Source organism: Micrasema longulum, unplaced genomic scaffold, assembly GCF_059751315.1.
Source record: "Micrasema longulum isolate JH-2025_06_02 unplaced genomic scaffold, ASM5975131v1 h1tg002795l, whole genome shotgun sequence".
Lineage (NCBI taxonomy): Eukaryota > Metazoa > Arthropoda > Insecta > Trichoptera > Brachycentridae > Micrasema > Micrasema longulum.
Genome location: NW_028279921.1, coordinates 93261 through 116348, shown reverse-complemented (window position 1 = coordinate 116348; position 23088 = coordinate 93261). Strand labels below are relative to the sequence as shown.

Below are 23088 nucleotides of genomic sequence, written 5' to 3'. Positions count from 1 at the left end.
GCGTGGTGGGCGAATACGCAAGCCACTGTACTATAACGCGAACTTATCTCCACTTGATATTCAGACAAAATTGTCATACCTATTGTATTATTTACATGTAAAAAGCCCTTTAATCCACAAGGACAAAGGCTGAATGATATTAATATGATACACATCTATTTGTTGTTTATTTTATTTTCTATTATGTAATTATTTTAATTTCTATACAAGTTAAGGTTTTTTATTATAAGAATTAATACAATCATAAATGTATTGCAAAGCTACAGTAGATTTACTAATTTTTATCTATTTAAAATTTTCGATAAGATTTTTTTATTTTTATTTATTGATCAACATAAGAATAAAAGTACATAGGGTATGCAGATACATAATTAATAATAACGTTTCTACCTCTTTAATAGAGTAAAAACTCGGATTTAGAGAGAGAGTTCATTTATATTTTCTAAACAGATTATTTAGTTATTCAACAAATTAGATATTATAGATCAAAAGAAACATAATTTTGTAATGTGTGGAGTTCATGATAGGGTAAGTCTCATTTAAATTTTTTTTAATGAATACGAGGGTTGTGTAAAAAATAAGGTTCCCAACGCTGTAAACTCGCCGCGCGAAATGCTAGACAAAATCCGGCAACACCGCTGTGTGCGCTGGTTCCCTCACTCTAGATCCCGCTTTAGTAAAACTCGCTGTGACGTTCAGTGCCGGCCTGACAGCCATCCGCGATGGAACCGCTGATCACGGACTGGCGGCGGACTTCTTTGAAGCTGGATTTCAAAAGTGGATTAGTCGTCAACAAAAATGTGTTGAAAAATCTGGTGGTTATGTTGAAAAATAGTTAAGAAATTAAGCTTTCCAATGATGTATTTTTCAGTTCAAATAAAAAATGCCTTAAACCTGAAAAAAAATTGAGAACCTTATTTTTTACACAACCCTCGTATTTGGTATTGATTTTAAGACTTCAGGAATATTATTAAAGCTTTTTTTCCCCACATATGTATAATGATTTAAAGGTACAGTTGTATTGCATCTATGCAAAATTTAATTATTTGGAAATAGACATGTGATTTTTTTCAAGGACACGATTTTATGTAACGGTGATTGTTGAAATTTATTTAACATATCATTATTGATATCAAAAATGTGTTCATAGTAATTACCTCTCTGGAGTCATGTTGTCTACCAAAGACCTCCTATATCTCGCAATAAAGGGAAGAGTGTTATCATCTTCAATCAATTGTACGAAGTTATGTGCAACTTGTAATGACACTCCTGAGAGGCTGGACAGAAGAGAACTGGGGTCCCACATTTGGAATTGAAAATCATCATCTCCAACATCTTCAGAATCAACCAATCCATCATCATCGATTGTTACAGTTTTTTTCAATTTACTTTTAAGTGGAACTTTCGCTGGAACACTACTCTTTTTAGGTCTGCCTCGTGTTTTAGATACTGTTTTTGTAGTCGCATCATCGTTAGTATCTGAATTATCAGAAACACCATCTAAATCAACAATACTAATTTCTTTTTCGATCAGCTTATTCTTTTTAGGCTGTCTACTCTTAGGTTCTTTCAGTATTTTCTTAGCAATTTTTGCCTTTGGTATTTCGTCTCCAGCAGATGGAGTATCCTTTGTTAATTTTCGTTTTCTGCCGGACTCCATTTTCTGAAAAAAGACTAATGGTGTGACCCAAATTACTAAACATATTGTAGGGTAAAACAAAACAATCTCGGAATCAACTGCAAAACATAAAAAGAAATGCCACAATATGCAGTCGGAGGAATCATTAAAAATGATATCTAAAAAAACTGTAAGATTTAAATTTATTTAATAGGTTTCATTGTTATTAGCAAACGAAAGATTATTTTTCGACGGAATTGTCTTACGGTATAAACAATATCGAACTTTAAGTTTTTAACAGATATTAATAGTAATATTATGCAGTATGTAATAACTATTATCAGTAATATGTAATATTGAGCCGTATGTAATAATTACATGTTATGTCAGGTACCGCGTCAGAAACCTTCCGAAATCCTCTATTTTTCAAATTTTACTGGACAAATTTTGACACAACCCACCAGAGATCATAAACACAACGGTGTGCGACACTGGTGCAACGGTATTTAAGCCTACATAAAGTAAAATTATTCTGAAGAGAAAATATACGCTTTATACCCTTGTTCATAAAGACTAATTTAGCATGATCAAATGTTAAACAGCTGAGCTCGGTGAATTTGTAACTTTATTTTAAGGGTATTTCTTTGGTTTTGAGCTGTCAAAAAGTACTAAGTACTTCCGCGATTTATGATTGTTGTTTGGGGTTTGAGGTTTGAGTTGAGGCGCTCTTTTGAGGTTAACTTGCTAACTTCTTTCTTTGTATTGTAATTTTTTATTTGTATTTTATCGCGACGTAGTAATAAAAATATGTTATTTACTTAACTTCACTTACTGTTTAAAGTAGTATGAAAATACAAGTATGTTCTGTAAACTGACAATAAACTCCTTGAAACTAATTTCTCAAGATAAGGCTATATTCCCAAATACCGTTTTAAATCGAGATCGCGCTTTGAGATATTCTACGGCCAATAAGGTATTTATTATTATTATTTTTTTTTTTCTAATACCTACCCATCTTTCTAATATTAATTGTAATTATTTTCGTTTTTACAGCATAAATATAATACAGAACTTATCAAGTTGCCTGATGAACCCATTGTTCATACCAGCAGATACGATGGTAAGTAAATATAATAATTGAATTCTCAAATTGGCAATTCAATTTTATTAATTGATTATATTTTTTTCAGCCTATTCTAATCCTACAGCTAAACACATTCAATGTCTGCGTTCTAATTTTGGAATTGAACATTTCAAAGAATCCCAATGGAAAGTTATAAGATCTCTTTTGGAAGAAAAGCGTGATAATTTTGTGATAATGCCGTCTGGTTATGGCAAGTCCTTATGTTACCAATTTCCCGCTGTTTTTACAAATGGATTGACCGTTGTGATTTCTCCCTTAATCTCCCTCATGCAAGATCAGGTTAAGTCATTAGAAGTAAGTTAAGTATTTATTCATTTAAATAACTCATCATTATCCTTAGGTCATACATATAAAAAAAATTACCCTTCAGGTCAGCTTTGATTCAGGCGGAGAAAAACTTGTCTCATTACAAACACTCTGTTTGGAAAACATGCTTTTGCCGTAGCCGGCCTCTCCGCCTGGAACCAATTGTTTTTACATTTTCCCATCAACAGTCCCAGTTAACAGTGAATGATCAGACTTGTTAACGAAAGTCACGATCTGAATTATTTAGGTTGCAAATAATTAATTGAAAATTTTTAAATGATATTAAATACATTCGTTACATCTATAATCAACATAGATCCCGTATTGTTAATCCATTTAGGCATATTTAATTGTTTTTTATCTTTATTGTATTGTTTCCTATCTAGTTTTATTTTATTGTATATGTTGATTGATTTGGTGTTTATTTCGTAGAACTCCATATTTAAACTTACAATATAAGAAATCGAACACTGATTTTAGTCTACTGAAAACTTTATTTTAGTTTTGCAAATATAAAAACAAAAATTTTGTGACAATTGTTTCGCCTTGTTAAGGCACTTTCAAACTAATATGAAGATAAGATAGATTGAATTCCCTTATATAGTTACATAATTCAAGGTTCTCAAGTCAAAAATAATCTCATTAACTATAGCATTTACATTAATCATAATTGTGGGAAAAACCAATTCATTTGAAAATGCCCTAACAAGGCGAAACATTGTCACGAAATTTTTGTTTTTATATTTGTAAAAATAAAATAAAGAGTTCAGTAGACTCAAATCAGTGTTTGATTTCTTATATTATAAATTTATTGTCTATGATTATATTTTTGCTTATGATACATTAAAATAAATAAAACATTAAATCAATTATTAAATTTACGTAAAGAAAACTCATTTTCAGTGTAGATCCGTATCGAAATATATATAACTATTCCTTCATATTGAAATGTCTATTTTTGACTGTCCCCTTAGATAGGATAATTATATTCTATTTATCCATACTAATATTATAAATGCCAAAGTGTGTTTGTCTGTTTGTTTGTGTTTTTTCACGTCGCAATGGAGATACCAATCAATGTGATTTTTTCATAGTGTAGCTGAAGAGCTGACAGGTGTCACATCTTACTTTTCATCCTGAAAAAAAATATTATTCTATCGGGAAAAATTCTTATTGTTAAATGACAAAACTGATTAATTAACTAATAATTTCTTCCTAATACCATGTGTATAATATATAATCGTGACATTTATTCAAATGAATTTATTCTCTTCATGCAAATAAAAACATTTTTCAGGCTCTGAACATTCCCGCATGCTTCCTCGGACCTGCACAACCCGACAAATCTGTAATTCATAAATTATTACAAGGACGATACAGAATTGTTTATATTACCCCTGAATCTGCCCTTTCTAACTTTGGTAAGTATTCACTCAATAAAAGCGGTTCACATAAAACAAATTTTACAAATACAGTATTTGTCTGTTAATTCAAAATTGTATAAAACTAGAATTTACCTAGCATTTTCACAACTAAAAAAATGAAAATTTTAACTCTCAGAAATGACTGCAGGGTAAAAACTTTCTGGAAAGCACAAATGTCGAGATCCGTGAAGGCTGAGACATGCATTATTGACAGAATCAAGAAAGGGGTGCTGCGTTGGTTTGGACATGTAGAGCGAAAGAACGGCTAAAAGGATCTACGATGCAAATGTTGATGGATGCAGAAAACGAGGAAGACCGAGAAAGACATGGCACGATCAAGTCCATCAAATACTTGAAGATGGACATGTCAAAAGTAGGAATAATCGGTATGCGTGCATGAGAAGATGTATGAATGTAGAGGAAGCGAGGTCTGAATGCCAAGATAGAGTGTTATGGCGTTCTATCCTCTCTGTCTACCCCTACGGGGAAACGGCATGATGGTTTGTTGTTGTTGTTGCTGTTGTTATAATAATCTATCTATTGAAAATGAATTAATTTATGCTTTCTGTTTTGCACCTGTTATGAATGACTTTACTAACTCAAAAATTGCCTACTGTGTCTTCTTTCTCTATCAATCTTTCATCATTATCAGTTGTGGTGCTATGTAGAAATATTCTGTCATATGTGACTAAAAACTGCATCAATTGCTCTGCAATTGTGTAAAAAAAAACAGATGCATCATTTCATTCTTAAATACAATCCAATTTACGGAATATATAGATAATTAGCTATATTTTAAAACACTCAAATTTTTCAAAAGTTTTTCAGCTGCCAGTTAGTGTTGTTTCAATGGTGAGTTACACAGAAATAAATATGAACTAAGGAAATATGTATATTTTCTTTCATGCATGGATGATTGTATGTTTTTTTTTCAATTGTTAAGAGCAATTAAATATTTACTAAATCTTAGATGTAGCTAGTATAGGAATAACGTGTTTGTTACGTCATTTATTTATTCATACAAGATACATATTACAAAAAAAAAAATAACGTAACCCTCACTCTATGAGGCCAAGTTGAGTTGGGATACAACATAATGGAAAGTGGAAGCATGCATATTATTAAAGATCACCAAAAATTTAAATCTATGCAATGTCTCGCAGCAGTCTCCTGCAATGGTCTCTTCCCTTAGACAAAATCCAAACTTGTACACTTCTGAAAATGGCTTTCATTTTAATTGGATTAATATGACATTTTTTGTCTTATCAATGACAGCATAATATTATAAAAAAATACACTAGTTTTTAAACATTTCAACTGTGTTAATTTTATTTTAGTATTAACCGTTATTATTTTATTTTAAAATTTACTATTTATTTCATACGCAATATTTTGAATATCTCTAAAACTTTGTGGGCAAATACTGGATTAACTTTTTATCGACATAGACAGATAATTCACTGTCTTGATTTCCGATAATTCATTTAATGTTGATATGTCATTTTACAAACACATGACTGGAAAAAAAAATAAAAAAAATACACTCTTGAATAAACTGAGTTTCTAACTGCGTTATTTAATTTGAACAGGATTAGACCTTTTGGAGAGACTACATTTTGAAATAAACATTACTCTGATTGCTGTTGATGAAGCCCATTGTATATTACATTGGGGACAAGACTTTAGACCTTCCTATAGTAATCTGGACACCCTCAGAATGAAGTTACCGTGCGTTCCAGTAATAGCTCTAACTGCCACCGCCACTAATGAAGAGAAACACGGAATTTTCCACATGTTGGGCTTGAGGTAATTTTTTTGTCTTTTATTAAATCTTATGTAGGGTTTTTCAATTTTGGAGTAAGTAAATTCGTCGCCAGATGAAAATGCTTGTGCTCACATAGTAACCTCAGTGAAAATTGTTAGCGTAGGTATTTTTATCTGGCGACAACTTTACTTGTGATGAAGTTTCACAAATGCAGTTTTAACAACCATTTTGTTTTTCTTATTTTTTAACTATACGTACATTATTTATACACGGTGTTTCAGGGCCAGACTACAAAATTTCAGAGGAACATTTCTCATGGTAAACCTTTAAAAAATCGTAATAAATTTTTTCCATAAACTCATTTAAAAAAAATAATAATTTGAAAACGTAGTAAATCCTCAATTTCTTGGACTAGCATCGTTTCCACAAACCCTTTCCCCTATCCTACCCAGCCGCTTCCCTTATCTGCGTCCGGTGCCAAAATTAAGGGGGGTGACAAATTAAGGGGCCTCGCGGGTCCTGTGGTAAGCGCGGGTGGCTGAAGGGATGTCAGAAAGGCGTCGCGTTAGTATGCGACAGAATATGCAACTCTGTGGTAAGAGTAGGTTAGCAATATACGAAAAAATATATGAGGATTAAACGGGTGCTATAAAGTGTAATAAAAATCACTCTTTTTTTGTTAATATTTTTTTTATTTGTTTGTAATTTTTAAAAACTTGCTAAACATATTATTATGTATTAAATGTCAAGTTATGTTATGTCTTGTCTGGTTAGTGTAATCATCATGTTCTTAATGTTGATTTTAATTTAATTTATTTATTTTTTATTAATAAATTTCATAAAAGGTACATGTTTTTTAAAAATTCTATACAGATCTACTTTTATACATCTAGTACATGTTATCACTGTAACTCTCCAAAAAAAGAGACTAACTCTTGTGCTAGGAGAGTGACTTACACTGTTGTAGTTGCTTATTTATAAGAGTTTATATAATGGCGCCGTGGCGCAGTTGGTTAGACGGCTATCTGTGAAACTGGCGTCGCGGGTTCGATTCCCGCCAGTTGCAAGAAAAAAATCCAAGAAAGATTTTTTTCTCAATTGGTCTGGGTGTTGTGGTGTATTTTTCATTACCTTCTTCCATATCCCCTCTATCCCACCTGCTGACAAGCCTCAAAATAGAGGCTTAGCGGGTTATTCCTTTAAAAAAAAAAAAAAAATATTAAATATACGAGTACATGAGAAAAAAATAAAAACATAGTAATAAAAACGTCTCCAGTATAATTTTTCAAGTAGTCAGGTAAGTCATGTATGTATTAACGTGTACATACTACTACTTCTACCATCACACCATTTCTCCAGGGAAGGCGGAGAGAATGGACTGTCACACACGTCTATTCTGACGTACATTCCCATCTTCTTCCACATTCATACATGCTTTCCGGTTCTGTCTGCTTGTGACATGACCAGACTTAAGATTTTGGTTTCTCTGATCATGCCACGTCTTCCTTAGACGTCCTCATCCTAACATTCATTCTACATGACCAAACCATTTCAGTGACCCTTTCTTAATTTTATCAATTATACCTGTCTCAGATTTGCACTCGTCTGATTTCATCATTCGTAGCCCTGTCATACATTGATTTCTCACACATTTGTTTAAGAGATTGCATTTTGATTGCGTTCACTCTGCTTTATCCTTGCTCTGCCAGTTCCATGTTTCACTTCCATACATAAGTGTTGGGACTAAAATTCCATTGTGCACTTTAAGTCTAGCTTTATTCATGTATGTACATCAATACCAATTTCTTTTGTATTTGTACTATGAATATTGATATTATTTATGTATTAGCAAAAACAAGAAATATTTCATTTTTAAACATTCCTTTCCCTCTTGAACAATTTTCGCTCTGTGGCTTACAGCATTATTGAATTTCTGCAGACAATTATAATAAAATTGCTACTAAATATTTGTATATAATCACATACCGGCTTTTGCATGTTACTGCAATCAATGTCCTGACAAAGAGACGGGTATGTCTCGAAACGGGAGATATAAAAATATCAGTAAGTGTTTTTTTTTACAAATGTTTACTTAATGTTTGGCCACAAAGTCAATGCTTTATATATGAATAGTATATTATAATATGTATATGTTTTTAAATATTAAATTTTCAGCAGTGTTTTATGTCTCAATCTTTCGTCGACAAATATTCAATTATTTAATCCTCATGGGATTCTATCATGATAAATAAATAAAAATCTATTTCTAGAATGAGTTCTCAATGATATTCTATAGCCTCTTTTATTTTATTTGCATAGTTAATAATTCAATATCTCATCTTTATATATGCATTTGATATTGTTTCATATTGATTTCACTTTCCAGGAATCCACAGGAAGTGTGTTCTGGATATGATCGGACCAATCTTTATTATATGACAAGATCTATGACTAAAGAACCTTATGGTGACATCTCCAAAGTTTTATTTGATGACAAAATTAAGCACGGAATAGAAGATGGATCCGTTATAATATACTGCCTGACTAAAAAAAGTTGTGAAAAAATTGCAAAGCTTCTAAACGGTAAATAAATTTTAGTTAGTTATAATGTGTCCCCTTGGTAGGCTCAGAAGTTATGAAAAACTGATCCTCAGTCATTATAGAACTAATCGTGGCTTAGTCACATTACTTTGAATTATCTAACTTGTAAATTCTGTAATTTTGGTGCTTAATTGTTTTGTAAAACAACCTTAAAACAAGTCAATCTTATTAATAGTTTGGCCCTGATTATAAATATTATGTCTTTTTTACAGCAATGCACATAATTTGTCAGACTTATCACTCTGGGTTGGATAATAACATAAGAAGATGTGTAATGAATGATTTCCTAAGTGGTAAAACTAAGGTTATAGTTGCAACAACTGCATTTGGAATGGGTATCAACAAACTGGATGTTAGGTAATTTTAAAAATACAATTTACTAACAAAAAAGGATCTTAACAAAGACAAAATGTACACACTGTATATAGTGATCACTTAAACCAACCAATAAACAAGACTTGTAATCTAATTTCTATTTTTGTAAATTGGTTTTTTATTTCGTTTTTTATAAATCACTTAAACTCTAAACTTCATTGTCAAATAAATTTTAATAAAAAAATGAAAAATAGGGGCTAGATTTCTTACTGTCCATGCGCTCTTTAGCTGCAAGACGTGCTGTAATCTAGCTCCTATGTATCATAATTATTGTTATATATCATAATTGGAGACGAGGAACTAGAATCCCAACCGTCCATGGGCTCTGTAGCTGCAAGACGTGCTGGGATATTTATTTACTGTACAGCACCCTTGAGGTGATTTTCACGAAAATGGCGCTATATAAATTATCCAAACATATATATATAATAAAGCATGGTCATCATCCAATATAATGCCAAAGGGATTTAAATAAGCCGTGTGAATGCCTAGATAAATAAAATATATTTCTGATAATTTCCATGTAGAGATATCATTGACTCCTCAGAGTAATAATTCTCTAGAGAAGCCCTTAGTTTGGTTTTTATTTGCTATGTAGCTAACTTCATGGTCAATAATCATAGAATGGTTTTTCTCCATATGGACGACTATTAGGTTTTTACTCCAAGATTGTCTCCATATTCATGTTGAGTTTATTATATGGGATGATTGATGTACTATTGTTATTGGATCTCCCGATTGTGTTGTAAATGCGAGATTGTAAGTGTTTCTAGATTTAAACAATCACTAAAGTAGACCAGATCTTGTCTTAAGATTGTTATTTTTTTTTCCTAGCTTTAATATACTAAAAATGTAATGTGTATTTTGTTCACTAAATGGTTTGTATAACCCATAAATAAATATACTCTGTTTTTAGAACAAAACCAATAAAACAGACTGACATAATATGGAATTGTAATTTCCTCTAATTTGTATTTATTTTAGAATCATCATTCACTACGGCGCATCACTTAGCTTAGAAGGTTACTACCAGGAAGTTGGAAGGGCTGGAAGAGATGGAAAACCCGCCCTATGTGTTTTATATTATTCTTTATCAGATTTTGTTACTCACAGGTATTTATTGTAATTTTTTCTTTTACTATGGAGCTTTTTACAGTCTAAGAATATATTTCACCATCTCCTTGTAAATCCTTATTAACAAAATGTAACTTAAAATTAGCTGCCCGATTTAAATGATATTTGCAACTGACCGATTTCACCATTAAAATAAAGCTAAATCAATATTTCGACTTTGAGATTGTGAAATTGATTTTTAAACTTAAATGCAATTTAGCAGGATATATTATGAGCTAATCAGGTTTTACAGGGAGATGGTGAAATACCCCCTCAGTCTGTAAAAACCAGTACAAAATAATTGAATATGTCTAGTGTTCCTTTCTTTTTCCTCTTCAATAACAGTACTAAAACAAATCATTGTGAGCTTTTTGTAACCAATTATAAAACAAGCCACTATAATTTTGTGTTGCCAGCATAAAAATCAGTTTTTGCTTTGTTTTTTTTTTTCATTTTTTTTTTTTTGACGAATTAATAGTAAATGTTTGATTACTTGCATTATTTAAATATGACATAGTACTCAGCAAGTTATACAAAATAAGACTTCAACTGTGAAAAGGAAAATTCAAATAATTGTATATTTTTACTGCTTTAATAATTAATATTTCATTTTGATTTAAAGTGAATTGATTCTTGTTCATTGCAAATACAATTTAAATTGTTTTTTTTTCTATAATGAATCGGGTTGTGTAGTAGACTCGTGAGATTAAAGGTCCGAGGATCACACCCTGCCCTATCACAACTTAATTTTTATTTTCTATGAGTTATTAATTTACAACACATTGGAAATGGCCCCCAAAATAATATGAATACAAATAATGTTTATTTTTATTTAAAAAATGTTCTACTCTTATTGGTTTTACATACATACATTAAAGTAAAATGTGACAAAAAGGTTTTTGATTAATACTTTTTGAAATTGTATAAAATGATGCAGATATGTTATAATTATTTGTGTTGTACAGGTGAAAATTTTTGTTCTCCTGGACAAAAATACTTGTGCGTAATATCAGTCTCTAAATTTTATTTATTGGATTAGGAAGTTAGCCTTTGTTTATATTTTTAATTAATATAGTTGTTTTCCTTACAGATATATCAATGTTAAAAATTCAAAGTCTGATGTAACTTATAATAATGCAGATACAAGAAATATAGTTATTAAGAAATATGTAACTTTGAATTCATGTCGAAGACAATTTATCGGAAATCATTTTGATAAGAATGCTAATATTTTATATCCACCTCTAGAAGTTTGCTGTGATAACTGCTCAAAGTATGTAATCAATTGTGTATTTGTATTATATTTAAAATAAATGGAAACTATATGTATTTAGTTCTTATGCCGGATAGCTTTTCCTCTTCAAATATAATTTCAAATCAAACGCTCTCTCCATTTGGGGTTTCAGCCAAAATCATCTTACTCTGCTCTTTGAATTTTTTCAATTGAATTAATTCTATAGGAATCTGGTTCTTGGATATTTTTACAATTTAGGTAATATTGTAATGATCGTAGAACAACGGCGCATATGATATTCTTCAACTTTACATGAGAACGGTTTAATTAAAAAAAAAGTATATCCTTGATACTTGGGTTAGTTATGTATATATTTTTTCAAACCTGGAATGCCTATAAGGCCTTTATATAACCTTTTTAAGATCGAATATTTAAAAAGTCAATGTCGCATTGTTGCTCTACGATCACGAGAGGTTTTTTTTATCTATTTATCAATCGGTTTTTTTTTTCAGTAAACATAATTATTCAGAATATTTATATGACCTAACCGATGATGTAGAAGTATTTTTGAAAGGAATACAAAGCTTGCAGCCTAAAACTTTTGGTACAAACACAATTATTTCCCTTCTAATGGGATCAATAGATAAAAAAAAATTGGAAATGATCGGAAATCACAGTTGCTTTGGAACAGGATCAAAAAAAACTGACGATTGGTGGAGACAAATTGGTTTGTATTACAGTCTTTCAAAAATAATAGAATATAATAAATTGAGTATAATAAACTAGCTTCCGCGATTCCTGCCGTTTGGCCTTATCGTGCCGACTTTTTTGTTAGTTATTTAATTCCCAACATTCGTCCATTTCCTTCTCCTTCTACATGCCCACTTTTCCTTTCCTTCCAGCATCTACTTTACCATATTTTCCGGAGTCATGACTTCCACCTTTTCTTCTACTCCATCTAACATTGGTCTTCATTTTGGGCATCTAAACACAGTGTGCTCGGCGCTGTGCATACCTTCACAGTATAAGTAGTTTGGTCTTTCTCTCTAACCTATTCTGGTTTCGTAGTCCATGAGCACTCCGTGTCCGATTAGACATTAGGTCACATGTAATTCAGTTGGCTGTGCATCCTACCGGTCCATGCTTTAATGTTTTTTGGGAGTCTTTCTGTTTATTGACCTTTTGAACTTATCTCTCATTCTCGTTTCCATCTTTCTAATGTCAGTTTCCTCATTTCTTCTCTCGGCTTCGGACCTTTTCTTTTTCTGTTCCTATATATCTCCCTCCTTCCCTAGCTACGAGGTGCAAGGAACCAGCTGGAGGTTATAAAGTTTATATTATAGCTATCTGAAATAGACGGTTGTGACCAACCAATCAAAAGTCGTGAATATTGTTTGGTGTTGCTAATATAAAAATTTGTTGTGGTTTAGATTTATACTCTTTTTTGTTTATTTGACAGATTGTATATTGTATTTAATTAATATAAAGCATTAAAAAAAAAAATGCTTCCTGATTAAATATGTCGGACTACCATATAAAAAACGGAGAACTCTATTTTTTTAAATTTTAATCCAAACTATCTTATATAGCTTTCTCAAAATTGCATGTTGCATGTTGCTATTTATTCATTCATTATCCGCTTTCCACACCTAATAGTGCATAGGGCACTGCATTGGTACACCAATCGCAGCGTGTCTTGATCATAATCTTTACATGAAGATATGATGATCAGTCTTACACTTCAGGTGTCAGTCCAGGGACTATGAAATATTCTAGTAAAAAAACACCCTCTTAAACAAATATTCAATGTCGCCCATGTCAGAAATCAAATCTGAGACCTCTTGCGTGGTAGACAAATGTGCTTACCATTTGACTACGATATAAACAGCATAATACTATAGTTTAACTATTCGTTAGGTTTTTAACGCTAATATACTTAAAATAGCAACATATTGTGTACTTCATATTGTTATGAATATTAATTCCTGATATTGTTTTCAGCTTTCATTTTAGAAATTGAGAGATACATTAAGATTACAAATAATATTGTTGGGGCAGCTTTATATTCTAAAGTGATTCTAGATAACAAAGGAAAACAATGGCTTAAAGACAAATATCATATGAGAGCTCCGCCAATTCGATTAACTTTAACAAAAGAAATGCAAGAAATCATTATACCATCTTTATAATAAAAACACCGTCTTTTATTTTTATTTAGAGATTTTTCACCATGTTTATCATCCACCAAAAACCTATTATTTGTCAATGATAAGTAACAAGAATGCAAAGATAACACAAATTGCACAATAATGTGTTGTATCGCAATCCGAGAACCTGTCAATTATGGTTTAAGCTCACAATATAGCAAGTTTCTTATCCTGCCAGATTCCCTGAGTGCTCTACAAAAAACCAACCCCCCCATTCTGTTATTCCGAGGATAAGCTCTGCATGGAAACTCTATTTTTTCTTTCGTTATCAGAGGCATCTAATAAAAATATAGTTAAGTCTTGGATCCCTAGTCATTGTAGTATTCCTGACAACGAAAAAGTGGACACGTTGACAAAGGAGGCAGTCTATTGCGGGGATCCAGCCGATAATAATCTCCCTACCACTAGGTGATCTCCTCATTTTGACGAAGGAGAAGAAATTTCGCGCATGGGAAGAATATTGAGTACCCTCCCTCAAGCCAAGAGAAAACATTTTTTCCAATTGAAACCAAATGTAACAGAAAAGCCTTGGTTTTCCAAAATACTGAACAAGTTTGACACATCTTTTATATGCAGAATGCGCATGATACTCACCTCTTCGGAATCCATGTCCAGGACTCAGCCATGTGCAAAGGCAGAAGCTTGGAAGGAAGATCTAAATATTTTTTTTTGCTGCCCCATAAATTATTGTTAACCTGAATTCCTATCCGACCTCCTATATTAAGTCCCATTCCCTACTCATATTCTAACTCTCCTATACCCACCCAAAAAACATGTATTACAAAATTTATGTCAATATCTAGGTAAATAGGTAATCTATCGGCCTCATGGTGTAATAGTCAGCTCGTTTGTCTACCATGCAAGAGGTCTCGGGTTTGATTCCCGACATGGTTGATATGAGATATTAATTTAAAACGGTGTTTTCACACTAGAATATTTCATAGTCGCTGGACTGGTACCTGAAGCGTAAGACCGATCATCTTACCTTCATACAACAAAAATGATCAAGATACGCTGCAATTGGTGTTTCAATGCAGTGCCCTATGCACCCTTGGGTGCGGGAAGGGAATGATGATGATGACCTAGGTAAAATAAGTTACATATGAATAGTGTATCTAATATTAAATACTAGCACATGCTTAAATATTTAAATAAATAAAAATCTGAAACTCGACACTGGCTAGAATACCCCAGCTAGCAGGTGTAAAAACCAAAAAAAAAACAGAAGAAGAATAACAAGAATAGTAAAATAAACACAAAAGCAGGCGCTGTGGCACAGTTGGTAAGACGGCCAACTGTGAAACTGGCACGAGTTCGATTCTTGCCAGTTGCAAGAAAAAAATCCAAGAAAGATTTTTTTCTCAAATGATCTGGGTGTTGTGGTGTATTTTTGACTACCTCCTTCCATATCCCCTCTATCTCACCTACTGACAAGCTTCTAAATAAAGGCTTAGCGGGTTATTCCTTTAAAAATAAATACAGTAAAGCAAAAAATATGTGATTCAAAAAACATTTTTAATCAGATTTATAAATAAAGAACAAGGTTGAAAGAAAACATAGAGAAATATAAATTAAAATATTTACCCAGGGGTGCTACTCTGAAACTTCTAGAGAGTGATTAATTTGTGGATTTTTATTTTTTGCTTACGACTACACTTTGCTTCATATATGGCCACACTCATGATTAAACGTCAAATAAACTTAAACACATGAAACCATACTCAGAATAGCACCTCGGGCTGATATTCTGAACGGAATTACGAGCGAAGGGATCGCTCTGTTAGCGTGTATTTAATACGTAAATATGCAGTAAAATCCGTTTTCTACGGGCGCTTCTGCGTTCAGAATACTATGCAATATAATGAACCGCATAGAAATACGAGGTATATCCAGAAACTGAGTTCCGTTTATATTTCTTGCCATCACAGCGCTGCGATTGCAGTATCGCGCCTGTGTTGTACTTACCCTGACCTATTGACTGCTGTGTATGCTTTGTGGTGCTTGTTTGAAATGTCTAATTAAATTGAAGAACTGTAATTTGTTTCCTTAATGAGAAAAACGTTAAACCAGTCCACGTCCATCGACAGATCTATGAGGTGTATGGAGAACATATGATAAGTTATTTAATTGTAAGGAGATGGGTGAGACAGTTTAATGAAGGTCATAATAATGTGTACGATGACGAACAAAGTGGGCATCTACCTTAGATTGATGAACCGGTTTGGGCAGTTGAAGGAAAAATGAAAGAAAATCGAAAGCTTATAATTTCTCCTCTATGGAATTTCCTCAAATTTTTAGATCATTTTTTCATGAAAAACTGAATTTTTTAAACATTGTACTCCGAGAGAGCAGAATGACTTTTGGCAAATATTTTAAATGAGTGTTACCTACAGTATGCCTACGGTTAAAGACAATAAATATCATGTTCAAATTCTATTTGATAGCAAGAAATTTTAAAGCCCATTTCCTTATTTTTCGATACTTACCTCATCATTTACTTTGCTCATCTCCAGGCTCTTTAACATTAGATTCAATAGATTTATGTTTTAGTTATGTGATTATCTACTCTCAATTCGAAATTATTTTCTGTCAATATTGAAAATTCTACCTAATTACGACTAAGTACACATAATTTTTTTTTCAAATAAGCAACTAGTAATAGTTCTACATTATCTCTGAAATAAACTATTTTTGAAGCATTACCTATAAAATAACAATACACAATTATTTCGTGTTAGAAAAATACCATAGTAAAAATTTGGTTAATTTTAGTATAAACAATATTCATTTATTTTATTATGGCAGAATAATACAAAATAAAACCATACCTCAATGCTTTACGTCATGTCTGCCTTAGCTTTGACTTTCTTATTTCACCTTTTTTTCTAAATAATAAATATGAATAACTTTTTTTCTGTAATAGCGTTTTGTAATACATTAAAAGGTATAATTTGTACTATGAAGCAGAATTGAAAGAAATTATGTTTTTTATCACTTCAGAGTATGATTATTGATTTTGAAATACCCCTTTCCTTCTTACACTACATGCCCCGTCTTTATTATAGGTATTTCTTTACACATCTGATCTGGTTAGATACGCCCTTAAATATTTTATTGCGCACTTTTTATATAATAGCAACGCTTGTCAACTGTCAATTAAAAAAATAATAAAGCGAAAAAGGCGTTCGCTCCTTTTGTTTTCTTTTATCGTCTTTCTCAATTCTTTCTAGTATTGGCGGAGTTGCTGTTTTGTATGTAACTATGGCAGACCCATTAGCAGTTGATCAAGTAAATATAGATTTCGTAAGCCTTTCTGTATTCCTAAATAAGAAAATACCAGCATTTTTTTCAAATGCCTTGCAATTTGATTGTGTAAATGTTTCCCCCAGCTTTAACTGTTTTTAAATAAATTTTATTCTAGGAAAAGCAAGTGAAAAAACTTAAACGGAAGTTAGAAGGATGGAGAGAAATAATTTTGCCTGCACATTCCATTTTGATGTGGGAAAAGCAATGGTACCCAGCCGTAATTTTCGGCGCAATAAGTTCAATGTTCTTATTCATTTGGTTGCTCGATCCCCCTATGTTTACAATGCTCGCATCTGCTGCCATAATCTTGACTTTGATGGACTATTTTGTTCCCCTCCTGATCTCCCATTTCTATACGCCCGATTCGTGGAACAAAAACAAAGAAAAACTGTTTGAAGAGATTTGCAAAAGCATGGTTTTGTACTACAATTGGCTTTGCTATACAACAGAATCATTTTACAAAATGAGAGGATCAAGTCCACGGATGGTAAGTCCTACATTTTTTACAAATACTCATTCACTTTTTAGTATTTACTATAATCTTATCAATGCAAAAACATACTGAGCTCATTTTATGATTTTATCATTAAAATAAGTGACGCTTGATTCAATTATGTCAGAGCATACATTAATAATGATGAAATTCTGTGATTAATTCTAATGCTCTATGAATGAACGTTATAAAATAATTTACATGCAAATGTGAAATAAAATATAACAAAGCTACTATTCAAAAAGTTTCTCTGTAAGACTGATTAAATGCTTTATTTTTTAGCATTATTTAGTTGGAGAAACAACAGAAGATTTATAAACTGTTTATAAAATTAAAGTTCACATAAAATATATGTAATTATAATGATAATACTTAAGTACCTAACTTTTGTTTAATAACATAACAATAAAAACGTGCAGTCTATTCAAATTTTCAATAACCTTTCCTCTGTGTATGCATAACAGTGAGTTTTCTTATAAATCATTCAAATGTGTGTGCTTACATGATAAAAATTGTATGTTTACTTGGTTCATCGTCAGGCACTAACATAGGCCTATGAAACGCACTGTTTTTTAAATAAACTAAAAATACAAAAGGCACTCAGAGGATTATTTCAAGTTTATAAAATGGTTACTTTACATAAATGGTCTTTTTTTCAATTATGATTTTATATCACTATATATCTAAGCAGTTGAAAAATACAGTTTGGTGTGCAAAATAGAACCAGATTACTGGACTATTGTTTTTGACTCGCTGGCTACTCTCAGGAAAAGTCTTGAAGAAGGAAATCGAGTGGAAATAAAGTCTTATTTATTGTTTCAGCATTTACTTTGTGGAAAAACATTATGAATTTATTTAAAATGAAACACTTCGTAATTTTTACCACATAAGAGTTTAATATATTATAACACAACTAGTTTCAGGCATTCTGAATTACCTATCATCAGGTGTAAATATAAACCTATGTTATCGGGTGTAAATATAGTACCTGAAACCAGTTGTGTTATAATATATTAAACTCTTATGTGGTAAAAATTACAAAGTGTTTAATTTTAAATAAAGCGATTAAGTCTGCCTCGTAGTGTAGTAGTTAGTGTGTTTGCCTACCATATCGGGCGCAATTCCTAGCAATGTCGCAATAAATAAAATATATGTTTAAAAGGTGGTAACACTGCAAAAATAATGCAAGCTCTAATCACCCACGAGATGGACTAATCTCCACTCGATTTCCCTTTTCAGGATTTTTTTATCTGAGAGAAGCCGAGTTGAAAACACTCATTCAGAACTAGATTAACAATTGAGTTGTAGAGTTGCGAAACCTGCCTTGAAGGCTTTTTCTACATTTGAGAAAATCACAAACCATTTTGCCCATAGCGAGTTTGTAACTCTTCAACAAAATGAGGAAGTTTGTTAATAAACTATCTAATTTTTAACTAATTTTTTTTTATATATATTTATCGGCGTTATGTTTTTTTTTATAGTTTTGTAATATTGAAATTATTCCACGTGTGACATCACAAGTTCTCTTCGGTGAATTCTGCTGATTGGTGAAATGGGTTCCTGAAAACTGGAAATCTACGGCAACACTCATTCGTTGTTCAAAGTCATTCGTTTTTATTAAAATCATTTTTTTTATTTTTCATACATTTTCAAGAAACTCTGCCATACTATTTAATGCTCTTATTTTTACCGCGCAAGAGAACATTTTTTATATCCAATTTCTTGTAGCACTGAACTTCCTCATTGTTTTACAATATACCTGCACGGTAAATGTTTTAGTCAGAGCAGGTTTCGCAACTCACCTGAATATTTATTTTTTAATTTCAACACAACGGAGCTAGATTTGTGACTCACAGCCATCTTATTTTGTAAATTTTTCAAAACATTGCTTTATAATAATTACCCTTACCTAATTTTTGCAAAATTTGTCCAGAGCCGGTTTTGTAACTTGTAAGAAGTGTAGGTATGTTAATTGGGAATAACAAACAAATCTACCAACCCATGTATCCTGGCAGGGCCATTTTACGACAGTCTTTCCTAGAGTAAACAACTAGAGCTGCAAGAGTCAATAATTACAATAAACTACTATACTTATCTGGGGTTCTCACTTCATAATAAATGTACCCTATTCACAATTGGACTCAGGGATAAATTGAGCAGCGTACAGAAGTCAAGAAAAAGAAGGCAACGACTCAATTAATGCTATAAATCATAAACTTATGGCAGTTTATCGGAATGTAAAGTTATGGTATTTAAAATTATTTTATAATATATTTTTTCTTCTTCTGTTGCAGTATTACTGTATTCTGATAGCTTCGCTATGCAGCTTTGCTTGGATCGGAACTTCTACAAGCAACCTGCTTCTAACGTACATGGGGGTTTTGTATATTTGCTTTCTGCCTGGCCTGCTTAACAACAACATGGTGGGAGCACACCTTGTCCAGCTCGCTAACACCATCAGCAACATACTCCAGCCGCAGCAGCAAAAGATCGAATAAACAAACAAATGCTACAGACCAGTCCATCACAACAATCTAACAATATTGAATTTCTATTGCTTACTGCTTAAAGTTCTTACATAAAAAAAGTGCATCTCCTGTTTTCATATTTCAAAAGTATTTTTTTAGAAACTTTATCTAGGGTCCAAAATCCAATCCAGAGAGTATCCATGTTCCAAGTCCAGGGGGTAGCGGCGGTTGAATATTCCAGGTGGCAAAGAGGTCCGGTTGAAGCGAAGTCGGGAAGCAGGGAGACAAAGTGGAGAGTAAAACCCCTTAGTGGTGTTGACGAATGACTGATTTATCATTTGCCTGGCAAGCCTTGCAATACAACATATTTCGCTGTGCAACGGCGCTGCTAGACCAATAGCGGGCGGTACTAGATTGGCCAATCACGTGTCGAGAGAGATAGCGAACGCATTCGCCCACTCTATAGGTCTCTTTCGCGCCACGTATAAGAACGCCCCCCTCCCGCTACCCAGCCGCAGTTCATTGCCGACCGCGCGGCGATTAACATTCAAACAAAAATATGAACAGAAATAACTCTGACACAGTAAATAACATAGTAGGCAGTCAATAATATTTTATTAAATAATTTCCATTCTAACATGCTTCAGTATGGCGATGACCACCCCCGAAAGCGACAAATGCTAGTCTTTATTGGGGGGTAGTACCTCGCATACACATACTGAAGTTCCTATGTTAAAAATATATCGAAAGGCCCAGGAAGGGCCGCTACGTTTTCATGTGCGGCGTTACGTCGGCAACAGATATATTATGAATGTTTTTCAAATAGCATCCCACACATGTGGTGTTTTAAACTAAAGTAACAAAACAAAGAGTAATTCAATGAATTAAAATTCAAAAAGTAAAAACTAAGATAGGGTATTCTGGTGTTAAGGATTGGATATGTTTCTAATGTATAAAATTAAAATATGCAATTTCAAAGTGTTTGTGTGTGATGGAATATAAATATATATTATATTGTGTGATTTTAGTTTACTAGTGATTATTTAGGATTAATTAATATTAAAATTTCATGTTTTTCAATGCAGCTTTTAATAATTTCAGTTACCTACTTACTTTTACCTATCGGCCCTCATTTATTCCAAAGCTTCAAAACACAATAATTACTAAGCTACAATAAAGACAAATGTGACAAAAAAGTGGATTGGCATAACAATACAATACGTTTGCAATATAGATATTTTGTGTAGTTTTATGGTTATTCTCAATCCAATCTGTATTTGAAAATGATTTTCGTGGGCTTGTATTCAAATGAGAAAAACTTTTTTTTATTCTGTATATATCAGACTCATATTTGTTATTGTTTTAGAATATTTTTCCTTTCTACTTATAGTCCACGTGGCTCCTCTGTAGAACCATCTTCCATCCATCATGATAAATGCCTCCTAAACCCATAATTTTCAATCATGACATGATGTTACCTAAGACATCCCTTGATACTTGCTTATTTTTCCTCCTTTTGTGGAATTTTATTGGGTGATATTGTATTGAAGTAAGGTTTTAAACATTTTTTTTTTTTTCTCAATACAATTACAAATTTATAATTCCTGATCAATTCTTAGTGCAACATTTCAACCCACCTAGTTGAAAAATATTTCAAGTAGCAAAAAGTTTTTTAAAACTGAATTTATTATGAATATTGTTCGCATTATACTTTTTCTCCACTAATTTTATATTTAAAATGCAATAATTGTTTTCGAATGTGAGTCAACTTGTGATTTACAATAAACAAATAAACCAATCTACATTTGTAAAAGTTATTTAAAATAATTAGCTCTTTAAAAAAAGCTTTTAATTATTTTAACTATAATTCCATTTTGAAGTCTGTACTTTTTAGCATAAATAAATATTAATTTATACTTATATAAAAAAAATCCCAGTAAATGTGTAAAATATTGTTATTTAAATCATAATGCATGGATTGATGTAGCATTTTCTTCAGCAAAAATATGCGCTATTTTTCTCTAATACTTTTTTACTCACCCTTTTTATACAGTATGTAATTTATGACCTAATCTTTTTCTACAATATGTTTCTCAATAAAAAATAAACATATACGAATTCCATACTCCAATGAAGTGTTATTAAAATACACAGATTAATACTGTCGTTACAAAACAAATTGTTTAATTTAATCTTTATCTGGAACGCATTTGTATCAAGAACTATTTGGTATTGGGAAAGCTGATGTTATTGCTTTAGATGTAAGAAACCATTAAATGTGAATTTTAAATTTAAGTCTCGACTGTAATTCAACTAGTCTAAAAATATTGATGTATTGTAATTATTTTATTAAAAAATAAAATGTTCTTGTAAACAATTCTTCAGCAATTATTACAACTTCAATCCGTTGATCACAATGACGCATTATTAAATTGACACGTTACAAGCGCACAATAGATGGCATTTCAATCAGTGGGTAATTAATTGCCTTAATTTTCTAACAGACTAAATACATTATTTAATGATAAAATGCTTTAATATATCATTAAGTAAAAAAAAAACAACTTTGTTTTTAACCACTTTTTTTTCTACTGACCGGTTTCAAAGCTATACAAGCTTCTTTATCAAGGTATACTTAACAGATAAATTCTATCCTATTTTATTTTATCCTCGTATACCTTGATAAAGAATCTTGTATAGCTTTAAAACCGGTCAGTAGAAAAAAAAATAAGTGGTCCAAAACAAAGTTAGGGCTTCAAAGATAAAATTTATAGTTTCAACTAATATTAGTAAATATTAATACTAAACCACTTGCCTACTTTTTATATCTACCAGTTTCGAGACGTACCCGTCTCTTCGTCTTTCGTAAAAAGTCAGTAAGTGGTTATATATGTACTAATATTTACTAACATTAGTTAAAATGTTTGACCACAAAGTTAATTCTTTAAACATTAATAATATATATCGTTTCATTTTTAAATAGAATCCAATTTAATAAGCAGATAATTAGTTATATTTTTAAGTACATTTCTCA

At 31.7% G+C, this 23088-nt stretch overlaps 3 protein-coding genes across 6 annotated transcripts; 2 read left to right on the top strand and 1 right to left on the bottom strand.

Annotated features, from left to right (window-relative positions):
- Positions 1–415: 415 nt before the first annotated feature.
- Positions 416–2105, bottom strand: LOC148271565 (uncharacterized). 3 transcript variants are annotated; one of them, XM_088241230.1, is made up of 3 exons: positions 1997–2105; positions 1158–1674; positions 416–894 (listed from the first exon to the last, which is right to left on the bottom strand). In XM_088241230.1, exons 2-3 carry the CDS (start codon positions 1658–1660, stop codon positions 873–875), a joined length of 525 nt encoding a protein of 174 aa, XP_088097356.1. In that variant the 5' UTR covers positions 1661–1674; positions 1997–2105; the 3' UTR covers positions 416–872. The 3 variants fall into 3 exon arrangements, with proteins under 3 accessions (XP_088097356.1, XP_088097357.1, XP_088097358.1); XM_088241231.1 differs by having other exon boundaries at positions 1158–1663; positions 1997–2091; XM_088241232.1 differs by having other exon boundaries at positions 1158–1663; positions 2013–2027.
- A 178-nt stretch (positions 2106–2283) lies between these two features.
- On the top strand, positions 2284–13775 carry LOC148271564 (bifunctional 3'-5' exonuclease/ATP-dependent helicase WRN-like). The gene is made up of 11 exons (XM_088241243.1): positions 2284–2591; positions 2672–2738; positions 2809–3056; positions 4366–4489; positions 6082–6298; positions 8644–8840; positions 9071–9215; positions 10218–10346; positions 11437–11619; positions 12093–12307; positions 13582–13775. The coding sequence occupies exons 1-11, from the start codon at positions 2478–2480 to the stop codon at positions 13767–13769; spliced, it is 1827 nt and encodes a 608-aa protein (XP_088097369.1). The 5' UTR covers positions 2284–2477; the 3' UTR covers positions 13770–13775.
- Positions 13776–16909: 3134 nt separating this feature from the next.
- Arl6IP1 (ADP-ribosylation factor-like 6 interacting protein 1) lies at positions 16910–20959 on the top strand. 2 transcript variants are annotated; one of them, XM_088241245.1, is made up of 3 exons: positions 16910–17075; positions 17209–17580; positions 19881–20959. In XM_088241245.1, the coding sequence occupies exons 1-3, from the start codon at positions 17049–17051 to the stop codon at positions 20082–20084; spliced, it is 603 nt and encodes a 200-aa protein (XP_088097371.1). In that variant the 5' UTR covers positions 16910–17048; the 3' UTR covers positions 20085–20959. The 2 variants fall into 2 exon arrangements, with proteins under 2 accessions (XP_088097371.1, XP_088097370.1); XM_088241244.1 differs by having other exon boundaries at positions 16921–17090.
- The last annotated feature ends 2129 nt before the right edge of the window (positions 20960–23088 follow it).

Excerpts from the sequence above, each read along its gene's own strand:
- LOC148271565 (XM_088241230.1), bottom strand. The coding sequence starts at position 1,660 with ATGGAGTCCGGCAGAAAACGAAAATTAACAAAGGATACTCCATCTGCT. Across the intron at positions 895-1,157 it reads GACAACATGACTCCAGAGAG|GTTTAAGGCATTTTTTATTT; the intron begins GTAATTACTATG and ends ATTTTTTTTCAG.
- Arl6IP1 (XM_088241244.1), top strand. The coding sequence starts at position 17,049 with ATGGCAGACCCATTAGCAGTTGATCAAGTAAATATAGATTTC. Across the intron at positions 17,091-17,208 it reads ATCAAGTAAATATAGATTTC|GAAAAGCAAGTGAAAAAACT; the intron begins GTAAGCCTTTCT and ends ATTTTATTCTAG. Across the intron at positions 17,581-19,880 it reads GAGGATCAAGTCCACGGATG|TATTACTGTATTCTGATAGC; the intron begins GTAAGTCCTACA and ends CTTCTGTTGCAG.
- LOC148271564 (XM_088241243.1), top strand. The coding sequence starts at position 2,478 with ATGTTCTGTAAACTGACAATAAACTCCTTGAAACTAATTTCTCAAGAT. Across the intron at positions 2,739-2,808 it reads TCATACCAGCAGATACGATG|CCTATTCTAATCCTACAGCT; the intron begins GTAAGTAAATAT and ends TATTTTTTTCAG. Across the intron at positions 11,620-12,092 it reads TGCTGTGATAACTGCTCAAA|TAAACATAATTATTCAGAAT; the intron begins GTATGTAATCAA and ends TTTTTTTTTCAG.